The sequence below is a fragment of the Pseudorasbora parva genome, chromosome 13, assembly GCF_024679245.1.
Source record: "Pseudorasbora parva isolate DD20220531a chromosome 13, ASM2467924v1, whole genome shotgun sequence".
NCBI classification, from domain to species: Eukaryota; Metazoa; Chordata; class Actinopteri; order Cypriniformes; family Gobionidae; genus Pseudorasbora; species Pseudorasbora parva.
Window position 1 is genome coordinate 40,551,596 of NC_090184.1, and position 16,842 is coordinate 40,568,437.

The following is a 16,842-nucleotide window of genomic DNA, read 5'->3' on the forward strand; positions in this document are numbered from 1 at the left end:
AACCCTATAAATTGTCCCTAGGATGTAATGCTCTGTTTTTGCCTTATTTGGATGGGTCATGAATATTAATGTTGAGCTCTGCTCTGATTGGCTTATTTCAGCAGCTCACAGCAGTTCAGTAAAGCGGCTCGCAAGTCCTTACCATCCTGACAGAACACAGACGACTAAATTACACGTTTAAGGAAAACATCTCCAATGGAGATTGATAAAATGCAGCTGACTTGTTTATTTGGTGTTTTCAGATCATTTGCGCGCAAGAAAGAGCTCACATGCGGTTGCCAGATTTCAGTAATTAAATCCCCCAAACAGAGCTTTTCTGTGAAAAGACACCCGTATACTCTCCGGTTTTTACCTAAACATGTCCATCAGCTTGTTTACCTGATGATTCGATCCATTTCCGCCTGACAATGAACATGTTTGGACAGACGCAAATGTTGGGGGCGTGCATATAAATGATCCCCAACACTTGCGTCACTGTTGTGTTTATGTTAAGAAGTACTTTTTTTTCCGTGGAGATTTGGATTCACGAGATTTACATAAGAAGTAGGAGGCAATGGTGTTTGAGACTCACAGTATGTGATGTCCATGTACTCTTATTATTTCGCCATGGCAAGGTTAATTCAATTTTTCATTCTAGGCCACCTTTAAAGGTGCAATGTGAAAATTTCAACAGCATCTAGTGGTGAGGTTTTAAATTACAATCGCTCACCCCTTCTTTTCAAAGCACATTGAGAAGCTACGGTGGCCGATACAGCCACAGGACAAAGATTTTATCGTCTGAGACGGTAGAGAATAGCTAGCAGTCTGTAGAGAAGTTTTTTCGTTTAGGGCTACTGTAAAAACAAGGTGCAAAATGGCGACTTCACTGTAAGTGGACCCGTGGCGTATGCAAACAGAAATAGCTCCTTCTAATGCTGCGTTCACACCAAACGCCAATTGAGCATAAAAAAATCACGTCTACCGTGTCTAGTGGGACACTTTTGATTCCATTTGCGCGTCCACAGCGAATTGGACACGCATATAAATTGAGTGTTTGAAGCAAAATAGATGCGCGTTCAATGCGCTCCAGGAGAAATATGTCGTTAGATCTACATATGACTAACCACTACAGGACATCCGAGCCAGCGGCAGACGTCAGAGGGACTGGCAGAGGAAAGGCTGCTCTCGCCGTGTTAATGAGCGCTGAGCGCCCCGTGAGCCACTGGTAAAATAGTCACTCTTTATAAATAAACCACATATTTGAGCTTTAAACAACAACATTTTTACCTGAAAAAGTCTTAAACTACATTATAAGGCAAATTATGCAGGGTTTCTCACCACGCCACTATACGACGTGACAGCAACAAGCAGGCTCCTAATTGGTTAACACGGCCCAAATTGACACCAAAGTTCAATTTTTTCAACTCTGGCGTCAGATGCAAATTAGTTTCAAACGGGCGAATGCACAAAAAGCGCAAGATGCGCGAATGAGACGGAATCGCATCGCACAAAATGCCTCTATTGAGCCGCTGGACCTCCTGACACGCCTTTTCATTGACTTAACTTGGAAATCACTCGCGCCTGATGCTCTGTTCGCGTTCAGTGTGAAGATCAAGACTATATACTGACAAATGAGCACATGGCACACAGAAACAAACAGAAAAGCCATGTGCAAACAAACATACATAACAGAAGGAAGCCATGTGCTCACACAAACACACAGGACAGAAGAGCACCTGGCAGACAAACACCCTTATCCGCCATGTGCCCAAACAGAAAAAGAGACGGACAAAAGTGCACGGAGCACGGATGTCAGGACCCGACACCACAACTACACCAAAAAAAGTTTAAGTAGAGAAATACTTTTGAAAATTCAAGTCAAGCAGCCACGAGTAATACATTATTAAATAATATTTATTTTTCTCACCTATGTACATTACATCTCATTCAGCCAGTATCCCACCCATAAATCATATGAAAGGAAATTGCAATGCCAACGCATCCGATCATAAATAGATAATTCATGACTTCGACATTTACGAAAGTTCATACACAAGTCTCACTTGTGGGATATTCTCTTGAGCACCTAGTTCAGTAACATAAACATACACAAAATTAAGTGTTGCTATGGAAACGAGCAAAGGATAATGCTGATGATTTAAACCACATCATGTAGACGGTGTCACTTTAAGACCAGCATCAAATAAAACACATAAAAGGCTATGAAATAAAATCAAAGCAATGCAGGGTAAAGAAAAGCACAAACCAAAACGGTTTAGGTGGAGAAAGATTAAGGATCAGGTTTAGGAGCATGTTTCCTGATTATAATATTGTTATTAGATGCAAATATTGCATGCACATTAGCAGAAGTCTTTCCTGTGGAAGCAAAGCGGAGAAACCTCTGTATCAGCGCCGGAAGATACATTTGTGAGTGAATGCACAATTAGAGGCATAAATAATCATTTGCTTCAACAAATGGCCAACTGTCACACAAACACCAGAGAAAACACAAGTAAAACCTTTTGTCATTCAATTCTCGGATCAAATATGGAAGACTGTATAATTGTCAGTCTGATTACAAATTTCTCAAAACACTTTCAAATTCTTCCGAGGCCACCTTTAATGCGCTCCTATTCAAAAATGCATGTAAATAAATGTTCATTTCCAAAAGAAATTGCCTCATCTTTGATTACATATCGACTCAGATCATATTCGGAGATGTAACAGCTAAACCTATTTATTATTTATTATTGTTTTGACTGTGCATCCACAACACTTCACAACAAGTTTCCTGTAAAGCTTGTTAAATATTCTGCTACATCTGGAACATGATGTATCTGGAAGAATGAACAGTACATGTCCTTTTTTTGGTTAGAAGCAAACATAAAAGTTTGTTACTGCTAATGTGATGCTAGTTTGCTACAGATTATTTGTCCATGTAAAGCAATTCATAAATCATCAGTGTCCTTGCGACCTGAAGTTTCTTTTTGTTTTTCAGCACTCCAGCCCGATGCTGGCCAGCAGGAGCTCCAGGGCGCTGAGTTTCTGGTTGGCTTCCTCGATTTCGCTGTACGTCTGAACGTTACTGGCGATGTGGAAACGGATCTCGTCCACCAGAGGGATAGAATCAGTTTCCTGCCTGGCAGCCACGTTCCCAGCGTCCTCTCTGATCATATCGGCAAACTCTGGCCTTTCCACCAGCTGAAGAAAAAACATGACTTCCTCTCTGAGCAAAAGCTCCCAAAAATGTATGCGCAAATGTTTAATAATATAGCTGGTGGAGCAGAAAACAGTTCTAAGAAACTGATTTTTGAATAATTAAAAGTATTTTTGTCATCAGTATTAATTCATTTAGAAAAGAAAGTTAAAACATTACTTTCATAACTCATTTAACTTATGCAACGAGACATATCTCCCAGTGCAACTGAATAATCAGCGGGAAAGAGGCCAGGACTTCATTTTGGAGGCTTTTTTAAAATTAATAATTAATATTTATGTTAAAAAATATATATAATTATATTAAAAATATAAATGTAACAAAATAGATACTTTTCTTAATAATAATATTAAAAGCATAAATAATACGTTTATTATAATATTTATTAATATAAATTTGAAATTACATAAATATACAGTATATAATGTTATATCTTTATATCATATAATTACAAATTATATAAATAATTATATACATTTAAAAATGAAATATTACTTGTATATCCATTTGTATATTAATTTTTATATTTAAAAATATTTGTATAGTTATATTAAATGTATGTTTTACACGTAATAAAATATTTATATTATCTTTATTTTACATACATATTAATTTGTATTTATATAAATATGAAACATTTATATTATATAAAAAAATTATTTATAATATTACAAAAATATATTTTTATTATAAATATACATGCATATTTTTATATAAAATCAAATATTATTTATATATTAAATCGTTCATTTCTATATATTTATATTATATAAATGCATATTTATAACAAAATATAATTTTTATATTAAATCATTTATTTTTATATTTAAAAAATATTTTATAATAATATTACAAAATATTTAAATTTTTATAAATTTTTTATATTTATATTATATATATTTTTTGTAATAATCATAATGAAACATACCACATATAGCACAATAACACCATTGTAAATAATGTCAGTTGATAAAAAGCACAAACGCAGCATAAGCATGAATGAACACGCAGCTGCTGTACGTGACATACCCGCTCTATGATCTTGGCCATGTATTCGGTGCACTGGTCCTCCAGACGCGAGAGCCTGAACAGTTTAGCCGTCTTCCACATGTGCAGCACGTTCTCCTCATTGAGCAGCGCCGCCAGAGTTCTGCCACACAGACGCTTCAGACCCGGTAACAGGTACATGTCGGCCACACACAGAACCTCATACACATTCTCATGAGAGAGCTGGAAAACAAAGACAGAGGCTTCACTAGCACATCTGACACACCGTGCCTCTGCTGAAGCATTTGTGAAGCTCTATGACATGATTTCAGCTAAAGAAGTACAATTTATGATACCAGTTGTCAGGGGCCTTATTAGCATATAAGCAGTAAGACTGCAGCTAAATGATATCACTTCCCTTAAAAGGACTACCTTTTGATGGTATTATAATGGTTTAAACTGGAACTGTGTGTAAGAAATGTATTTGAATTAATCATAAAATGGCCTTGATATGTCACTAGACATTAAGAAATCATGTTAATTTCAAATACTTCTATCACTGACAACAGTAGTCTGGACAGGATATTGTCATTTAAAAGTTGTTGTTGCAGCCCTCAACTGATGTTGATGTTGTCATGTTGTGTTTTGGCCTGAAGCTCCGCCCTCCACCTATCTACATATCACGAATTCAGTAGTGTTTCTGCATCCGGGTTGCCAGATCTGCTCCTGCAGCCAATCTGGCAACATCGAGTCAGGGGGGAGGGGGAACTTAAATGAAGATATTTTTTGTTGAAATCCAATGGCTCAGAAAGGCTTTCATTGACACCAATGTCATTTCCTCTCTTAACTCATATAGTGATGGGCCGATTTCAAAACTAAGATTTGAACGGTTATGAATCAGCGTAAACGGCCATCACTATAGTATATAAGTCTTTATTTAGTTTTTTTTTGCACACAAAAACTATTTTCGTCTAATGATTGTAGAACCACATTAGTGAGATGGGCTTTGTAACGTCTTTAGTGCCTTTATGGGTCTTGAGAGAGGAAATGACATTGGTGTCAATGAAGGCCTTTCTGAGCCATCGGATTTCAACAAAAATATCTTCATCTGTGTCTGAAGATGAACGGAGGTCTTATGGGTGTCAAACGACATGCTCAAATGGGTAAGGTGGTAAAGACAGCGTTTCTCCACATATGCAATCTCTCTCATATTTGATCTTGTCAGCAGGACTATACGTGCCTTTGTCACATCACACCTTGATTACTGTAACTCACCTATTTATGGCCTTTCAGCTAAACACATCAAATATGTTCAATACTCTTTTTATATAAACTTCAAGGTACTAACCCTCACTTATGAAGCTATTCATGACCTTGTTTCTTCATATCTGATTTACTTCAACCTTATGCTCCTGTTCGTTCCTTAAGATCTTCTAGTGCGGGATTGTTAATGACTCCTAAATTTAGTTCTGTCCCTATGGGTGCCAGGTCTTTTAGTGTTATGTCTCCCAGGTTGTGTAATGCTCTACCTTAAGACATCCGTTAAGCATCCTCTCTTCTTTCTTTCTTTCTTTCTTTCTTTCTTTCTTTCTTTCTTTCTTTCTTTCTTTCTTTCTTTCTTTCTTTCTTTCTTTCTTTCTTAAACCTCTTGAAAACATGTTTTCCTCTGAATATTACTCCTCAGCTCTTGGTCTGTGAATTGTACTCTGTTATGGATGCTTGTTCTTTTTCTGTATTTTCTCTCGACAAAGAGAAGCGACAAAGTACAGAATATGCCCCTTATAAAGTGTCCAAATTATTTTTACCTTGAGCATTTTACATGCATACCAATATGCTGATTCAGTTTATTGAAATAATTTACATGCAAATCTATAACTGGAAATGCAAGTAAACCATTTTTACAAGACTGTGTTAAAAAAAACAGGCCATTGTCCGGTTGTGAAATCAAAATGTTAGCGTCCATGTATTTCACTCAGAGTATTCTATATTTATTATGTAAGTTGTGATGTTAAATAAAGCATTTAAATATAATGACACGTGATACGTTTTTAGAAAATAAAATAAAAACATTATTTTATTATATTTTAGCATAAACATACATCATTACACGGGTAATGAACACAATCTAGCAAACATTTATAATTTATTTAAAGGGGGGGTGAAATGCTGTTTCATGCATACAGAGCTTTTTACACCTTTAAAGACTTGGATTCCCATCCTAAACATAGACAAAGTTTCAAAAACTAATGTTGGACGTTTGATGGAGTATTTCTGTGTTAAAAATACTCCTTCCGGTTTCTCACAAGTTTCGGCGAGTTTTTTTCGAGTATGGGTCTACTTGACGTTAAATAGAGCGGAAGGTCCTTGTATGGGCCGTATGGGCTCTTCTCCCGGAAGGGTGCGCGCGCGCGTGACTAGAGGGAGAGAGAGGAAATGCACGCTGTAAACAGTCTCTCAGGTGCAGATCCAGTCGTCCGTGAACACTTCTGTCGCGCCACGCTCTACTTTATTCCTATGGGTGACGTCGAGCGACTTCAACGCTTCAGCACAGCATTCCGGGAAGGCAGCGCTGCATTTGAACCGATTTGAACGCAGAAATGACGGGAAGCTTCACAACATCGCTTCAGTCGCGTCGCAAAGTGGATTTCCACGGTCACTGCTGTCACAGGACTTCACCAAATCATACCAAAGAAGTGTGTTTTTGACAGAGCGGTCCTGCTTTGGAAGATGCCGGTGAGTAAATCAACTTCAAATGTTTCTGCTATTGGCTACCGTCGCATGAGTAAACATCAGTAAACGATACGATCGCGTGCTTCGTCATTCAAATGCGCTAACGGTTACTCCATTGTTGTTCTCTGTATAACGTTACACTATTCTGACTCTGACGTGCAAAACCGTTTTGCTTGCTACCTCTAAGGTCTAGTCACATACAATAGTCCATAAACCGAATCATGTCCTCATAAACTGCACACAAAGGCCCCTAAATACAGTACATACCACAGAGACGGACATCCTGATGTTGCCAGTTCTCCTGTTCAATTTATTTCAGCCTCAGATTTGATTGTGGATCATTATCTGTATTAGCTGAGATAGCGATGGGTTTCTCCATGCTTGAGGACGTCACCGCTTTGCGCGCTTGTCATTCTTTAGCTCCGCCCACACGATACGCCTCCAGGCGCTCGGTTTTTTCCGGAAAGACTCGGTACAGCCCATATTTCTTTTATAAATATGATAAAACTAAAGACTTTTCGGAGATATGAAGGATGCAATACTACTCTATAGGTACTCAAGATTGACATGAGATTGACTGAAACTGAGTGTTTCACCCCCCCTTTAAGGCTTAAATGTAACATTATATGTAACAAGCCAAGTACCGGGGTATATGTGTCTATGTACTTTAAATAACATTACAAGCAATGTCAGAAAGAGATCAGCTCTGCTGTTGTTCATAAATACCAGTAATTATGCTGTACAATGACACCCTTATCAGATTGCCGGACATAGAATCATCAGAGTCCTTACTGTCCTTACCAGCGCCTGAATTCTTGTTCACGATATACTGATTCATGAGCTCGGGAGTTAGGGAACTGATTGAGACACACACCCAGAGTTTGCAATATACTGTATTTCTCCTCTCCTACTGCGAAACACTCGCTATGGCTGGATGCGCTTAAATCTGCCATATAAGGACGCTTTCCTATCACATATCACACATGCCCACTTAAAAAAGCAGACAGAACGCAGGTTAACATGTTTAAATGCCGGGATAAATCAGGGTAATGGGCAAAAATCAAGCTCTGTTGTTTATTCTTAAGCCGTTTATGACCTTATGGCGATAAAGAAAAACAGTTTAACGCGTTTACATGACCACATACTTTGTCAGCTAATTAAGCATAATCAGGTTAAGAACATGCATATAAACACACTCATTATTTTTTCAGAAAATATGGATGTTATATCAAATATCAGTGTTATTTTATGATTATTTATATACTATTATAGCATTTATTAAATTTGTATGTGTTTTTGAAAAAAATAAAATAAAAATACAACTAGTAGGTTTCTCATATAATATTTTATTGGTTTTAGCTAACAATAACAACACTTATCATTTTTAGTGTGTTTTATGATAGAACTACACTAAACTTGTATTTGGAAGTGGTTGGTTAATAGAAAAAGAAGTTTCAGCATCTCTTGAGACGTGTCTTGATTGTAGAGCTTGTCATGTGTTTGTGTGTACCTGAGTGTTGTCACTGTAGATGTAGTAAAGGAATCTTGTGAACAAATCGTGAGACACATCATGAAGGGTGATGACGGGAATACTGGGATGAGCCTGTAGAGTTTCACCCTCGCTGAAATGATCCTCCAACAGTGCTTTAAAATAATCACTGCGACCACAGAAAAACGCCTGTGCACACACCCACACATACACACAGACGCACACACAAACACACATGTTTAATCTGCACAAATGCCCTTTCTAATCAACCACAAATAGAATATTAAAGCACAACTGTCCTTCTAATAATAGATTTAAGTAATTAAAAAATATAATCAAAGACGGATCTTCAGTTGCATTTGGGATGCCACTAATGCTGTCCCAAATACAACAACCAGGGATTATGATTATCAGTATTACCAAACACTGACCTTATGACACAGAAAGTCATAGCCCTCCACTCGGAAACAGATATCAGGATAACTCGGAAAGCTGTCAGTTAGATCGAAAGGAAGCTGGCCATATCCAACCTAAAATCAAACAAAATATCACTGCAAGCAGTATAAAACTAATCAATGGAAATAAAAACTGTTCATATGTTGTGAACATTTAACTTTGTTATTAAACATGAGTGGATGACTTAAAGGCATCATATGTAAGATTTCTGGATTCAAATATCCAAAAACCACTAGAACAATGTTATATTTTTTTTTGACTTGTGTACTTTGTTGACTTGTGTAAGAATGTTTGGGGGGGGGGGGGGGGGGTTATTAACAGTTTATTAACAATGATACCTTCAAATAAAGTAATACGAGTAATATTAATTAACTACATGTATTTACTATAGGGTTAGGTTTAGGGTCAGTTGCATGCAATTCTGCATAATTTATAGTAATTACTACAGTACACATTTTTTTATATTTAATGTCATTTATTCCTGTGATGAGGCACTGATATTTCACATCTTCACCCCAGTGATAAGTTGTACAGGTACAAGTACAGGTGTTCATAGTGTGAACTGAATTCCTAATAAATGTAAGCATGTGCTTCCTCTCACCCTGAGCTCAGCAGGAAGTGCACTGTCAGCCAGCAGAGCCATTCCATCCTGCAGCTGAAAGTCATGAGGATCCAGCGTCAACACCTTCACACACGTCCCAGGCTTATTAGACACTGAGAGAGAGAGAGTGTACAATACTTTTTTGTAATAGTTATATATACTTCCATCTGGTCAGTGCTTTGTTAAAGGAAAATAATAATGGATATTGGGTCCAAAGCAGTGGTGTCTGAGAATTAAAAAAGATAAAATAATATTTTTGATCAGTTGAGCCCAATTGGACAGGAATATTAAAATGTAAGATTAGATGTTTTATCAGGCTATTATTATTTTCACATTTAGATACCCATGTATTGCCGAAGGCCATGTGACATAACGATACTGTTCAGGGTTTTCCTCTTGAATTCTGGAAATTTAAATCAATTTTTATATTTAGCTTAAAATAGATATCTACTAAAAACAAACAATAATCAAAATGCCCTCATTATGAGCAGACAACAAAGTTAACAAGTCAGTCTTTCCTTACAATCTACAAATATTTTTTACAAATATAAAATAGCTTATTATGAAATGCTCTAAACATGCTGATTAATGCTAAATCTAGATTTTAAAAAAACTTGTGTTGTCACAAACCTGGGTTGAATGGTCAGAGTCATACTGTATGTATGAAATACAAATAACTAGGAACATATTAATTTGCTACATTGTCATTATCTGAAGCGTTTAAGCGAAGACATTTTTTTTTGCACTCACCATATTTCTGCTACTGATGTTAAAATAACCACTTTACGTCTTTAGCGAGGGAGAGAAACAACACGGAAGAAATGGAAAAGGCATGAATGAAGCGTGTTTGGCTTTAAATTAAAACAAATTTGGTTAATATAAAATGCTCATTACCATAAACGGCCCTTTGCGCTTGTGGTGTGAAAAGGTCCATTGTTTCGGACACACTACTCACTGTAGAAATGGTAAAATGAGGCTATAGTTGTCATTTTGTCTGACGGTCCGGCTGGAACCAGGCCGAGATCCGGACCATGGTCCGCTATTTGAGGATGCCTGGTATAAGGTATCATGAACTAATATTGAATAATATTTTGTACAAGATAAATACTGCAATTTTTGGGGGGAATAAATCATACAAGTTGCATAGCAGTATAATTATTTTTAAAAAAAATACTTTCCTAATAAACCCCTGTTCAAAAGTTTGGTCTGTAAGATTTTTTTTAAGGAAATTATTTTATTCAGTAAGGATGCATTCAATCACAGTAAAGACTAAAGATAATGTTAAAAGATTATTAAATGCTGTTCTTTTGAACTTTCTACTCATCAAAGTTTCCACAAAAATACTTTTATAAAAGAATAAAATAAACTGTTTTCAACATTGATAATAACAAAAAAACATTTCTTGAGCAGAAAATCTAGGCTACAGAAAATCATCATATCAGAATGATTTCTGAAGGATCATGTGACACTGAAGACTTGAATAATTATGCTGAAAATTCAGCTTTGATCACAGGAACATAACAACAAATAAAATGAGTTTTATAATTTTACAATAATATTTCACAAAATTACATGTTATTATTATTATACTTATCAAATAAAAGCAACCTTAGTGAGCAGAAGAAACTTCTTTAAAAATTCTTTCCATCTCCAAACTTTTGAATGTAAGTGTCGCTTCAGTGCCATCAACTAAGTTTTGTTAGTTTGCTGTGAAGCGATTTTTTTCTTTTAAAATGACTCTTGGCTTGACTCTACAAAAGACACATTCATTCACGAGTTTCAAATTAGCTTTAGATTTTCACTGTTGTGTAGAGTAGACTGGTTCCTCACCAAACTCATAAACCTGTTTGCATTTGACTTCCAGCTCCTCAATCAGCTCGCTGATCTTGCACTGTTTCGCCAAACGCTTGCAGTCCTCCACGTAATTTACATCTATATCCAAACGACCTGAGGGAAAAAACAAAAAAAACAGCACAGAGTGAGAAAAAATAGTGTCTGGCAGAAGATTGCTAACACAACCTACTAACTCTTGGTCTTGGTCTGACGCTCACCAGTGTAGAAATACTGCATGATTGCACCAAACGCAGCAGGATTGACCTGAAAAAAGGACATCGAAATCGACACATAAGGATCAGAAACGTTTGAAGCATACTGGTGAAGGAAAAGGTTATAAGAGATCTTCTTCTTAATTTAACACAACCCTGGGGAGAAGATAATTAAAGCAGCACAAGATTTGAGCAGAAACATTAATACTTTCTGAAAAAAACTGAGAACATACACCTTCATGTTAAATCCTAAACATCATAAGAAAGTGGCACAACTTATTAGTCAGAAAAATAACATTTCCAAATCTTCATATAGAAGTGTGAAAAAGTGTATTGGTGGTGTTAAAGTGTGCATAACTAGAACACCTTTGACATTCACACTACAGGCCGGTGTTATTTTTGGCAGGTTGAAATGATGTAAACAATAAACATTTTTCAATTGCCTTTTAAAAAGTGCAATGTGGTGTTGTCAAAAATATCATTTTTTCAATACATATCTATACTGAAATATCTGAAATGTTTCCAATACTTCCAATTTCCTATTATAAGTCTCTCAGACAGTGAGTTACATACACTACTGCCTCTCCTCACTCACTCGTTTCATTTGCTCAGGTAAGGATGAATATGGTTGCCGTGTCAGGGCTTGAATTTCAACATGGGATAGTATTGTGCATAATTTTACTCATTCCTGCAGATTATGTTCTCACACCCAAAGTGCACGGACATAAAGCCGCCTCTCAGAACTAAATTGAGTTATTTTTAGCTGCTGATTACGCTTAAACAAATACACACAAAATTATGTAAAAATACAGATCTTGGCGAATATTCACATAAACAGTTGAGAAATAAAACACGTGTAACAGGATCTGAGAGTCAGGTCTTAAAGTGACAGTATCCTAATATACCTGCTGCTAAATTATGAGATAAAAATTTCATCACAGACATTAAAAATATCTAGATTTATAGTTTTTCCCCATGGTATCAATGTCAAAATTGTGGCCAGTGAAATTGCTTTGGAAAAACACTAGTCACAGTGGGGGTTGAGCAAATAAAAATTAGTGTCAAGTTCTGATTTTTTTTATAAATATTTGGAATAATTTTTTTAAATATAATTCCCCTTTTCATTTTAGATATATTTTTAGAAATGTTTCTGTGTATTTTTGTCACTTTAAAAAAAAATGTCTATAGAGTTTTTATTCATTTTTATTTTAGTTTTAGTTATTTTTCTACGTCAAGTTAAACTAAATGAATACCATAACATCTAACTGAAATAAAAGTGTTTTCTTATATTTTATTTTTAATTCAGATAACTTTTATTTCAACTAACAATTAGTTTTAGTTTGGTTCTCTATAATAACCCTGCTCCAGGCAGGATGAATAGTATCAGGATGAATACAAATCTGAATTTTTGTGCAGTCAAAGAGCGCCTACCAGTGGATGTTTGAGTGCAATCGCACTCTTGCCCTTCCACTTGGTCTCCAGCATGTGGGCGAAGTATTCTGATCGGGCGCTCAAGATACACCGGTGGGCCTTGAACATCTCACCATGCACCATAAACGTCACATCACTGTAGTTGCCCTGCTCCAAAAGCCTATAACAGCGGAAAAGCAGCAGTCAGCTTGTGAAAGTGACTGTGGTTTGGATTTGTGTTTGTATGTGTTTGTGGTCCTCACGTCTGCAAGAACTGGTCGTAGTAGTCTCTCTGCATGGCCTTGGCCGTGATGCGCTTGTACTCTTTGAGCAGGCGGCGGATGGGGTCGCTCAGCGCTCCGTACAGACAGCGTTCGCCATCAAATGTGTTCGCCTCACACTTTGCTCCTGCCACAACAAAGATGTAATGCACTTCTCCAACTCTTAAAAAAAATCATTAAGGACACAAAATCCATTTCTCCCAAGTGTGACCTTAAATAAGGTAGAATGAAGAGTGTGTAGTTTTAAACAAACAAAAAAATGTAATTAGGTTTTGACATCATAACGTCAAAAACATCATGAATGACAAAAACTCAATTTCAATTTTTTTTAGTCTACAGATTATTTATTTTTAAACATTTATTTTTTTATTTTAATGACCTAAAAATGCTATTTAGCGCAGAACCAATTATATATATATATATATATATATATATATATATATATATATATATATATATATATATATAACAAAAATAAATGCAAAAAAATTGGTAATAGGTTATAGGGTTACAAAAATATTCTTTTTTAAATAGAGCTCGTTTAAACTTAAGTTTTAACTCCTGAAATTTGTATTTTTATGGATTTATATGGAAGCTTGTTTCCACCATTAAAATAAAGAATTAAAAAGGTAACAATTAAAAGGTAACAAGAATTAAAACTGCAACTTTATAGGCCTTATTTTAACATTCTGAGCACCTGGTCTAAAGCGTAGAGTGCGGGTCCAAATACACTTTTGCTGGCTTAACAACGGAAAAAAACCAGACATCACGCCAGATGCGTGGTCTAAAACTGTTATACCTCGTCTCTTAATGAGTCAGTGGGTGTGTTTTGGGCATAATGTGCAATTAACCAATCAGAGTCTCCCATCTCCCATCCGCTCGCATCATGGCGCTTTCGCAATTTACGTGTAGGAATTCGCAAACAGAAAGACTAATTACTTCTGAATCCTTTTATTTTTAATATTTCAAAATTATTTAAAAAGACACTGTGTGTGCAATAAACAGTGTACGCGCGTTGTGCATCCACTAGGCACATATTACTACTGTGCTGACTTTAGACCAGGTTTTTATCAGTCAATGGTGCAGTCGTTTTCAGCTGCCTCAAAATAGCAACGTGCCAACAATGCGCATGAACACACCTGGTTTTCCAACCAGCGAATTGAAACTAGCAAAAAAACGCTTGCGTCGCATTGCCCCGGGTGTATGAGAAGGCCCTTATCTCCCAGTTCTGACTTTTTTTCTCTAAAATGTGAGATATAAACTCACTGTTAGAATTGCAAATCATAAAGTCGGAATTGTGAGATATAACATTTATATATTCTGTATATTTTATATTCTGTAATTCCAACTCAGATATAAACTCACAATAGCTTATTGCGAGCTTAGTTATAGTCCGAATTGCAAGATAAAAAGTTGCAATTACCTTCTTTATTCTAGAGAACAGGCTTCCATAGTTTCAGGCTTTATTTGGTAACCTAATCATCAAAACCTGACTATACAGGTCAAGACTAAGGTTAGTTATGAATAATCGTTATAGCATTTACCGTTGGCCAGCAGGTACTGCACCAGCTCTTCATGTCCACAGAGACATGCATAATACCTGAAGACAAAAGACAGAAAGATATATCAGTGGCTTCATCGAAACAGACGTGGCAGACAGTAGTTGTTGTTTTTTTATTCAATTTTCCAAAAAAAAAAAAAAGAAGAGACTTACAGAGGTGTGCTGTCCCATTTATCTCTGATGTTCAGCTCTACATCTCTCTGTTCAACCAGGTATCTGAAAAAAGATGAGAAATAACAATGGCTAGATATATTGCAAGCAATCAACATCATAATTGAGAGAATCATACACAAACAAGCTTAAAGAAATCTGCAGACTAAGTACAGTAATTATAGTACTGTATGTGGGCCAACAGTGATAACATTATCTGTCACCCTCACATGCGTTTCCTTCTAATTCTGAGGCCACCAAGGGTCTTTCAATGTTTCACAACATTACGGAAAATATTAATAAAACAACAAAATGACACTGAAAAGCAACCCTGGCTCATAATGGTGTTACTTACAAGCACAGCATTTGTTTCAATCAAAGGTGCTAGACAAGCGCAATTCTATGCTGCAACATAACAGCATCTTAACTACAGAATGAACATACATCATCTATAATATTATATATATATACATATAATATATCAACTGTATCTAAAGACAATACAGGTCATACAAATGTGTTTAGATACGCATATGCAATGTCTAAATTCTAGTTTTGCTTAGATATGCATAAAGTATCAAAAACCTAGCAGATCGGTTTACATGAGAACATCCAAAAACACAGATTTTATAGATATGAATATACAGAAACTAAAACTACTTTATTGGGGGTTGTTTGCTTTAGATAAGCATATGTAGTGTCTACATATGAAAAGTAAGATATGTAACGTTATATGTGGGCAATTGAGTATATACAGTACACTGTATACGTTACAGTATTACCATTGTGGCCATGAACATTTGTTTAGATATGTAGTTATTATCAAAGTTACATAAGTCATGTATATTTGTTTAGGTATTAATAACTGTATCTACAGGCAATACAGTCCATGCACACTTGGTTAAATATAAATCAAAGTCTAGACTAGAGTTTATGTAGGCTTTGCATATTAACTATCCATGTACAGTGTCTAACGTTATATGTCGTGTACATATGCATATAAAATATCTTGAGAATAAGTAGGACATGAATATGTGTCAACATGCGAAACTTCAAAAAATAACAACAACAACAACAACCCATCAGCTGTCTGACCTCACTCTGGCAATGTCGCCCTTTCTGCAGCTTGAAAACAGATCAACGGCGTCCATCTGCGCGGCGGTAAAGCTTCTCTGAAATGCATTGAAACGGCCTGTCTAACTGACAGGATCGGCTGCAAGCGGACGGACAGCGATGGCTGTGGGGAAACTAACGCGGAGCCTGTTTCCAGGTGCAATTCGCGATGTCTGCGGAATCTTCTCTTACTCAAAGTGCTCAGCAAACGTAAACAGGAAGCAGATTTGTTTACGCACAGCTGAGTTTTGCGTGCGTCCCAACAGCGCCTCTTATGGATTGTGTTGGAATATACTGTTGCGCAAGCGTTGAACTTGCGAAATATTATTAAAAAATAAATAACTGTATTAAACACAAATAAACACACATTATATTTCATTTGAATTCAGTTATAGTTCATGCAACCCTAAATACTTTTAAAATACTTTGTAAATATAACAGTATAATTACTTAAAAAAGTTCTTTCTAAAGAATGTTTTTCTTTAGATATTTATTTTAATATGTGCTGAGAAATAATTTCTCATTAAACTCAACATGAGGCTGGTGTAGGAAAAATAATAATTTGTTTAGTTATATTCTCAGGACATACAGCAGGCTATATATATATATATATATATATATATATATATATATATATATATATATATATATATATATATATATATATATATATATATATGTGTGTGTGTGTGTGTGTGTGTGTGGCTGCTTGTTGCTTATATGAACAGCAGCACAATCACGTATTAAACTACTATTAATTGAGTACAGCATAAAAAATTAAATAAGCCATATAAAATATAGCCATTTGAAGCAAATCCTGTAT

The 16,842-nt window shown here is 35.8% G+C and overlaps 1 protein-coding gene across 1 annotated transcript; it reads right to left on the minus strand.

Annotated features, from left to right (window-relative positions):
• Positions 1–1,875: 1,875 nt before the first annotated feature.
• abtb1 (ankyrin repeat and BTB (POZ) domain containing 1) lies at positions 1,876–16,262 on the minus strand. The gene is made up of 12 exons (XM_067414413.1): positions 16,002–16,262; positions 14,910–14,972; positions 14,740–14,795; positions 13,178–13,322; positions 12,936–13,095; positions 11,511–11,556; positions 11,290–11,406; positions 9,460–9,572; positions 8,834–8,932; positions 8,424–8,591; positions 4,226–4,426; positions 1,876–3,180 (listed from the first exon to the last, which is right to left on the minus strand). Exons 1-12 carry the CDS (start codon positions 16,055–16,057, stop codon positions 2,974–2,976), a joined length of 1,431 nt encoding a protein of 476 aa, XP_067270514.1. The 5' UTR covers positions 16,058–16,262; the 3' UTR covers positions 1,876–2,973.
• Positions 16,263–16,842: the final 580 nt, after the last annotated feature.

Excerpts from the sequence above, each read along its gene's own strand:
- abtb1 (XM_067414413.1), bottom strand. The coding sequence starts at position 16,057 with ATGGACGCCGTTGATCTGTTTTCAAGCTGCAGAAAGGGCGACATTGCC. Across the intron at positions 13,096-13,177 it reads TACGACCAGTTCTTGCAGAC|GCTTTTGGAGCAGGGCAACT; the intron begins GTGAGGACCACA and ends CCGCTGTTATAG. Across the intron at positions 9,573-11,289 it reads CAAACAGGTTTATGAGTTTG|TGTCTAATAAGCCTGGGACG; the intron begins GTGAGGAACCAG and ends TCTCTCTCTCAG.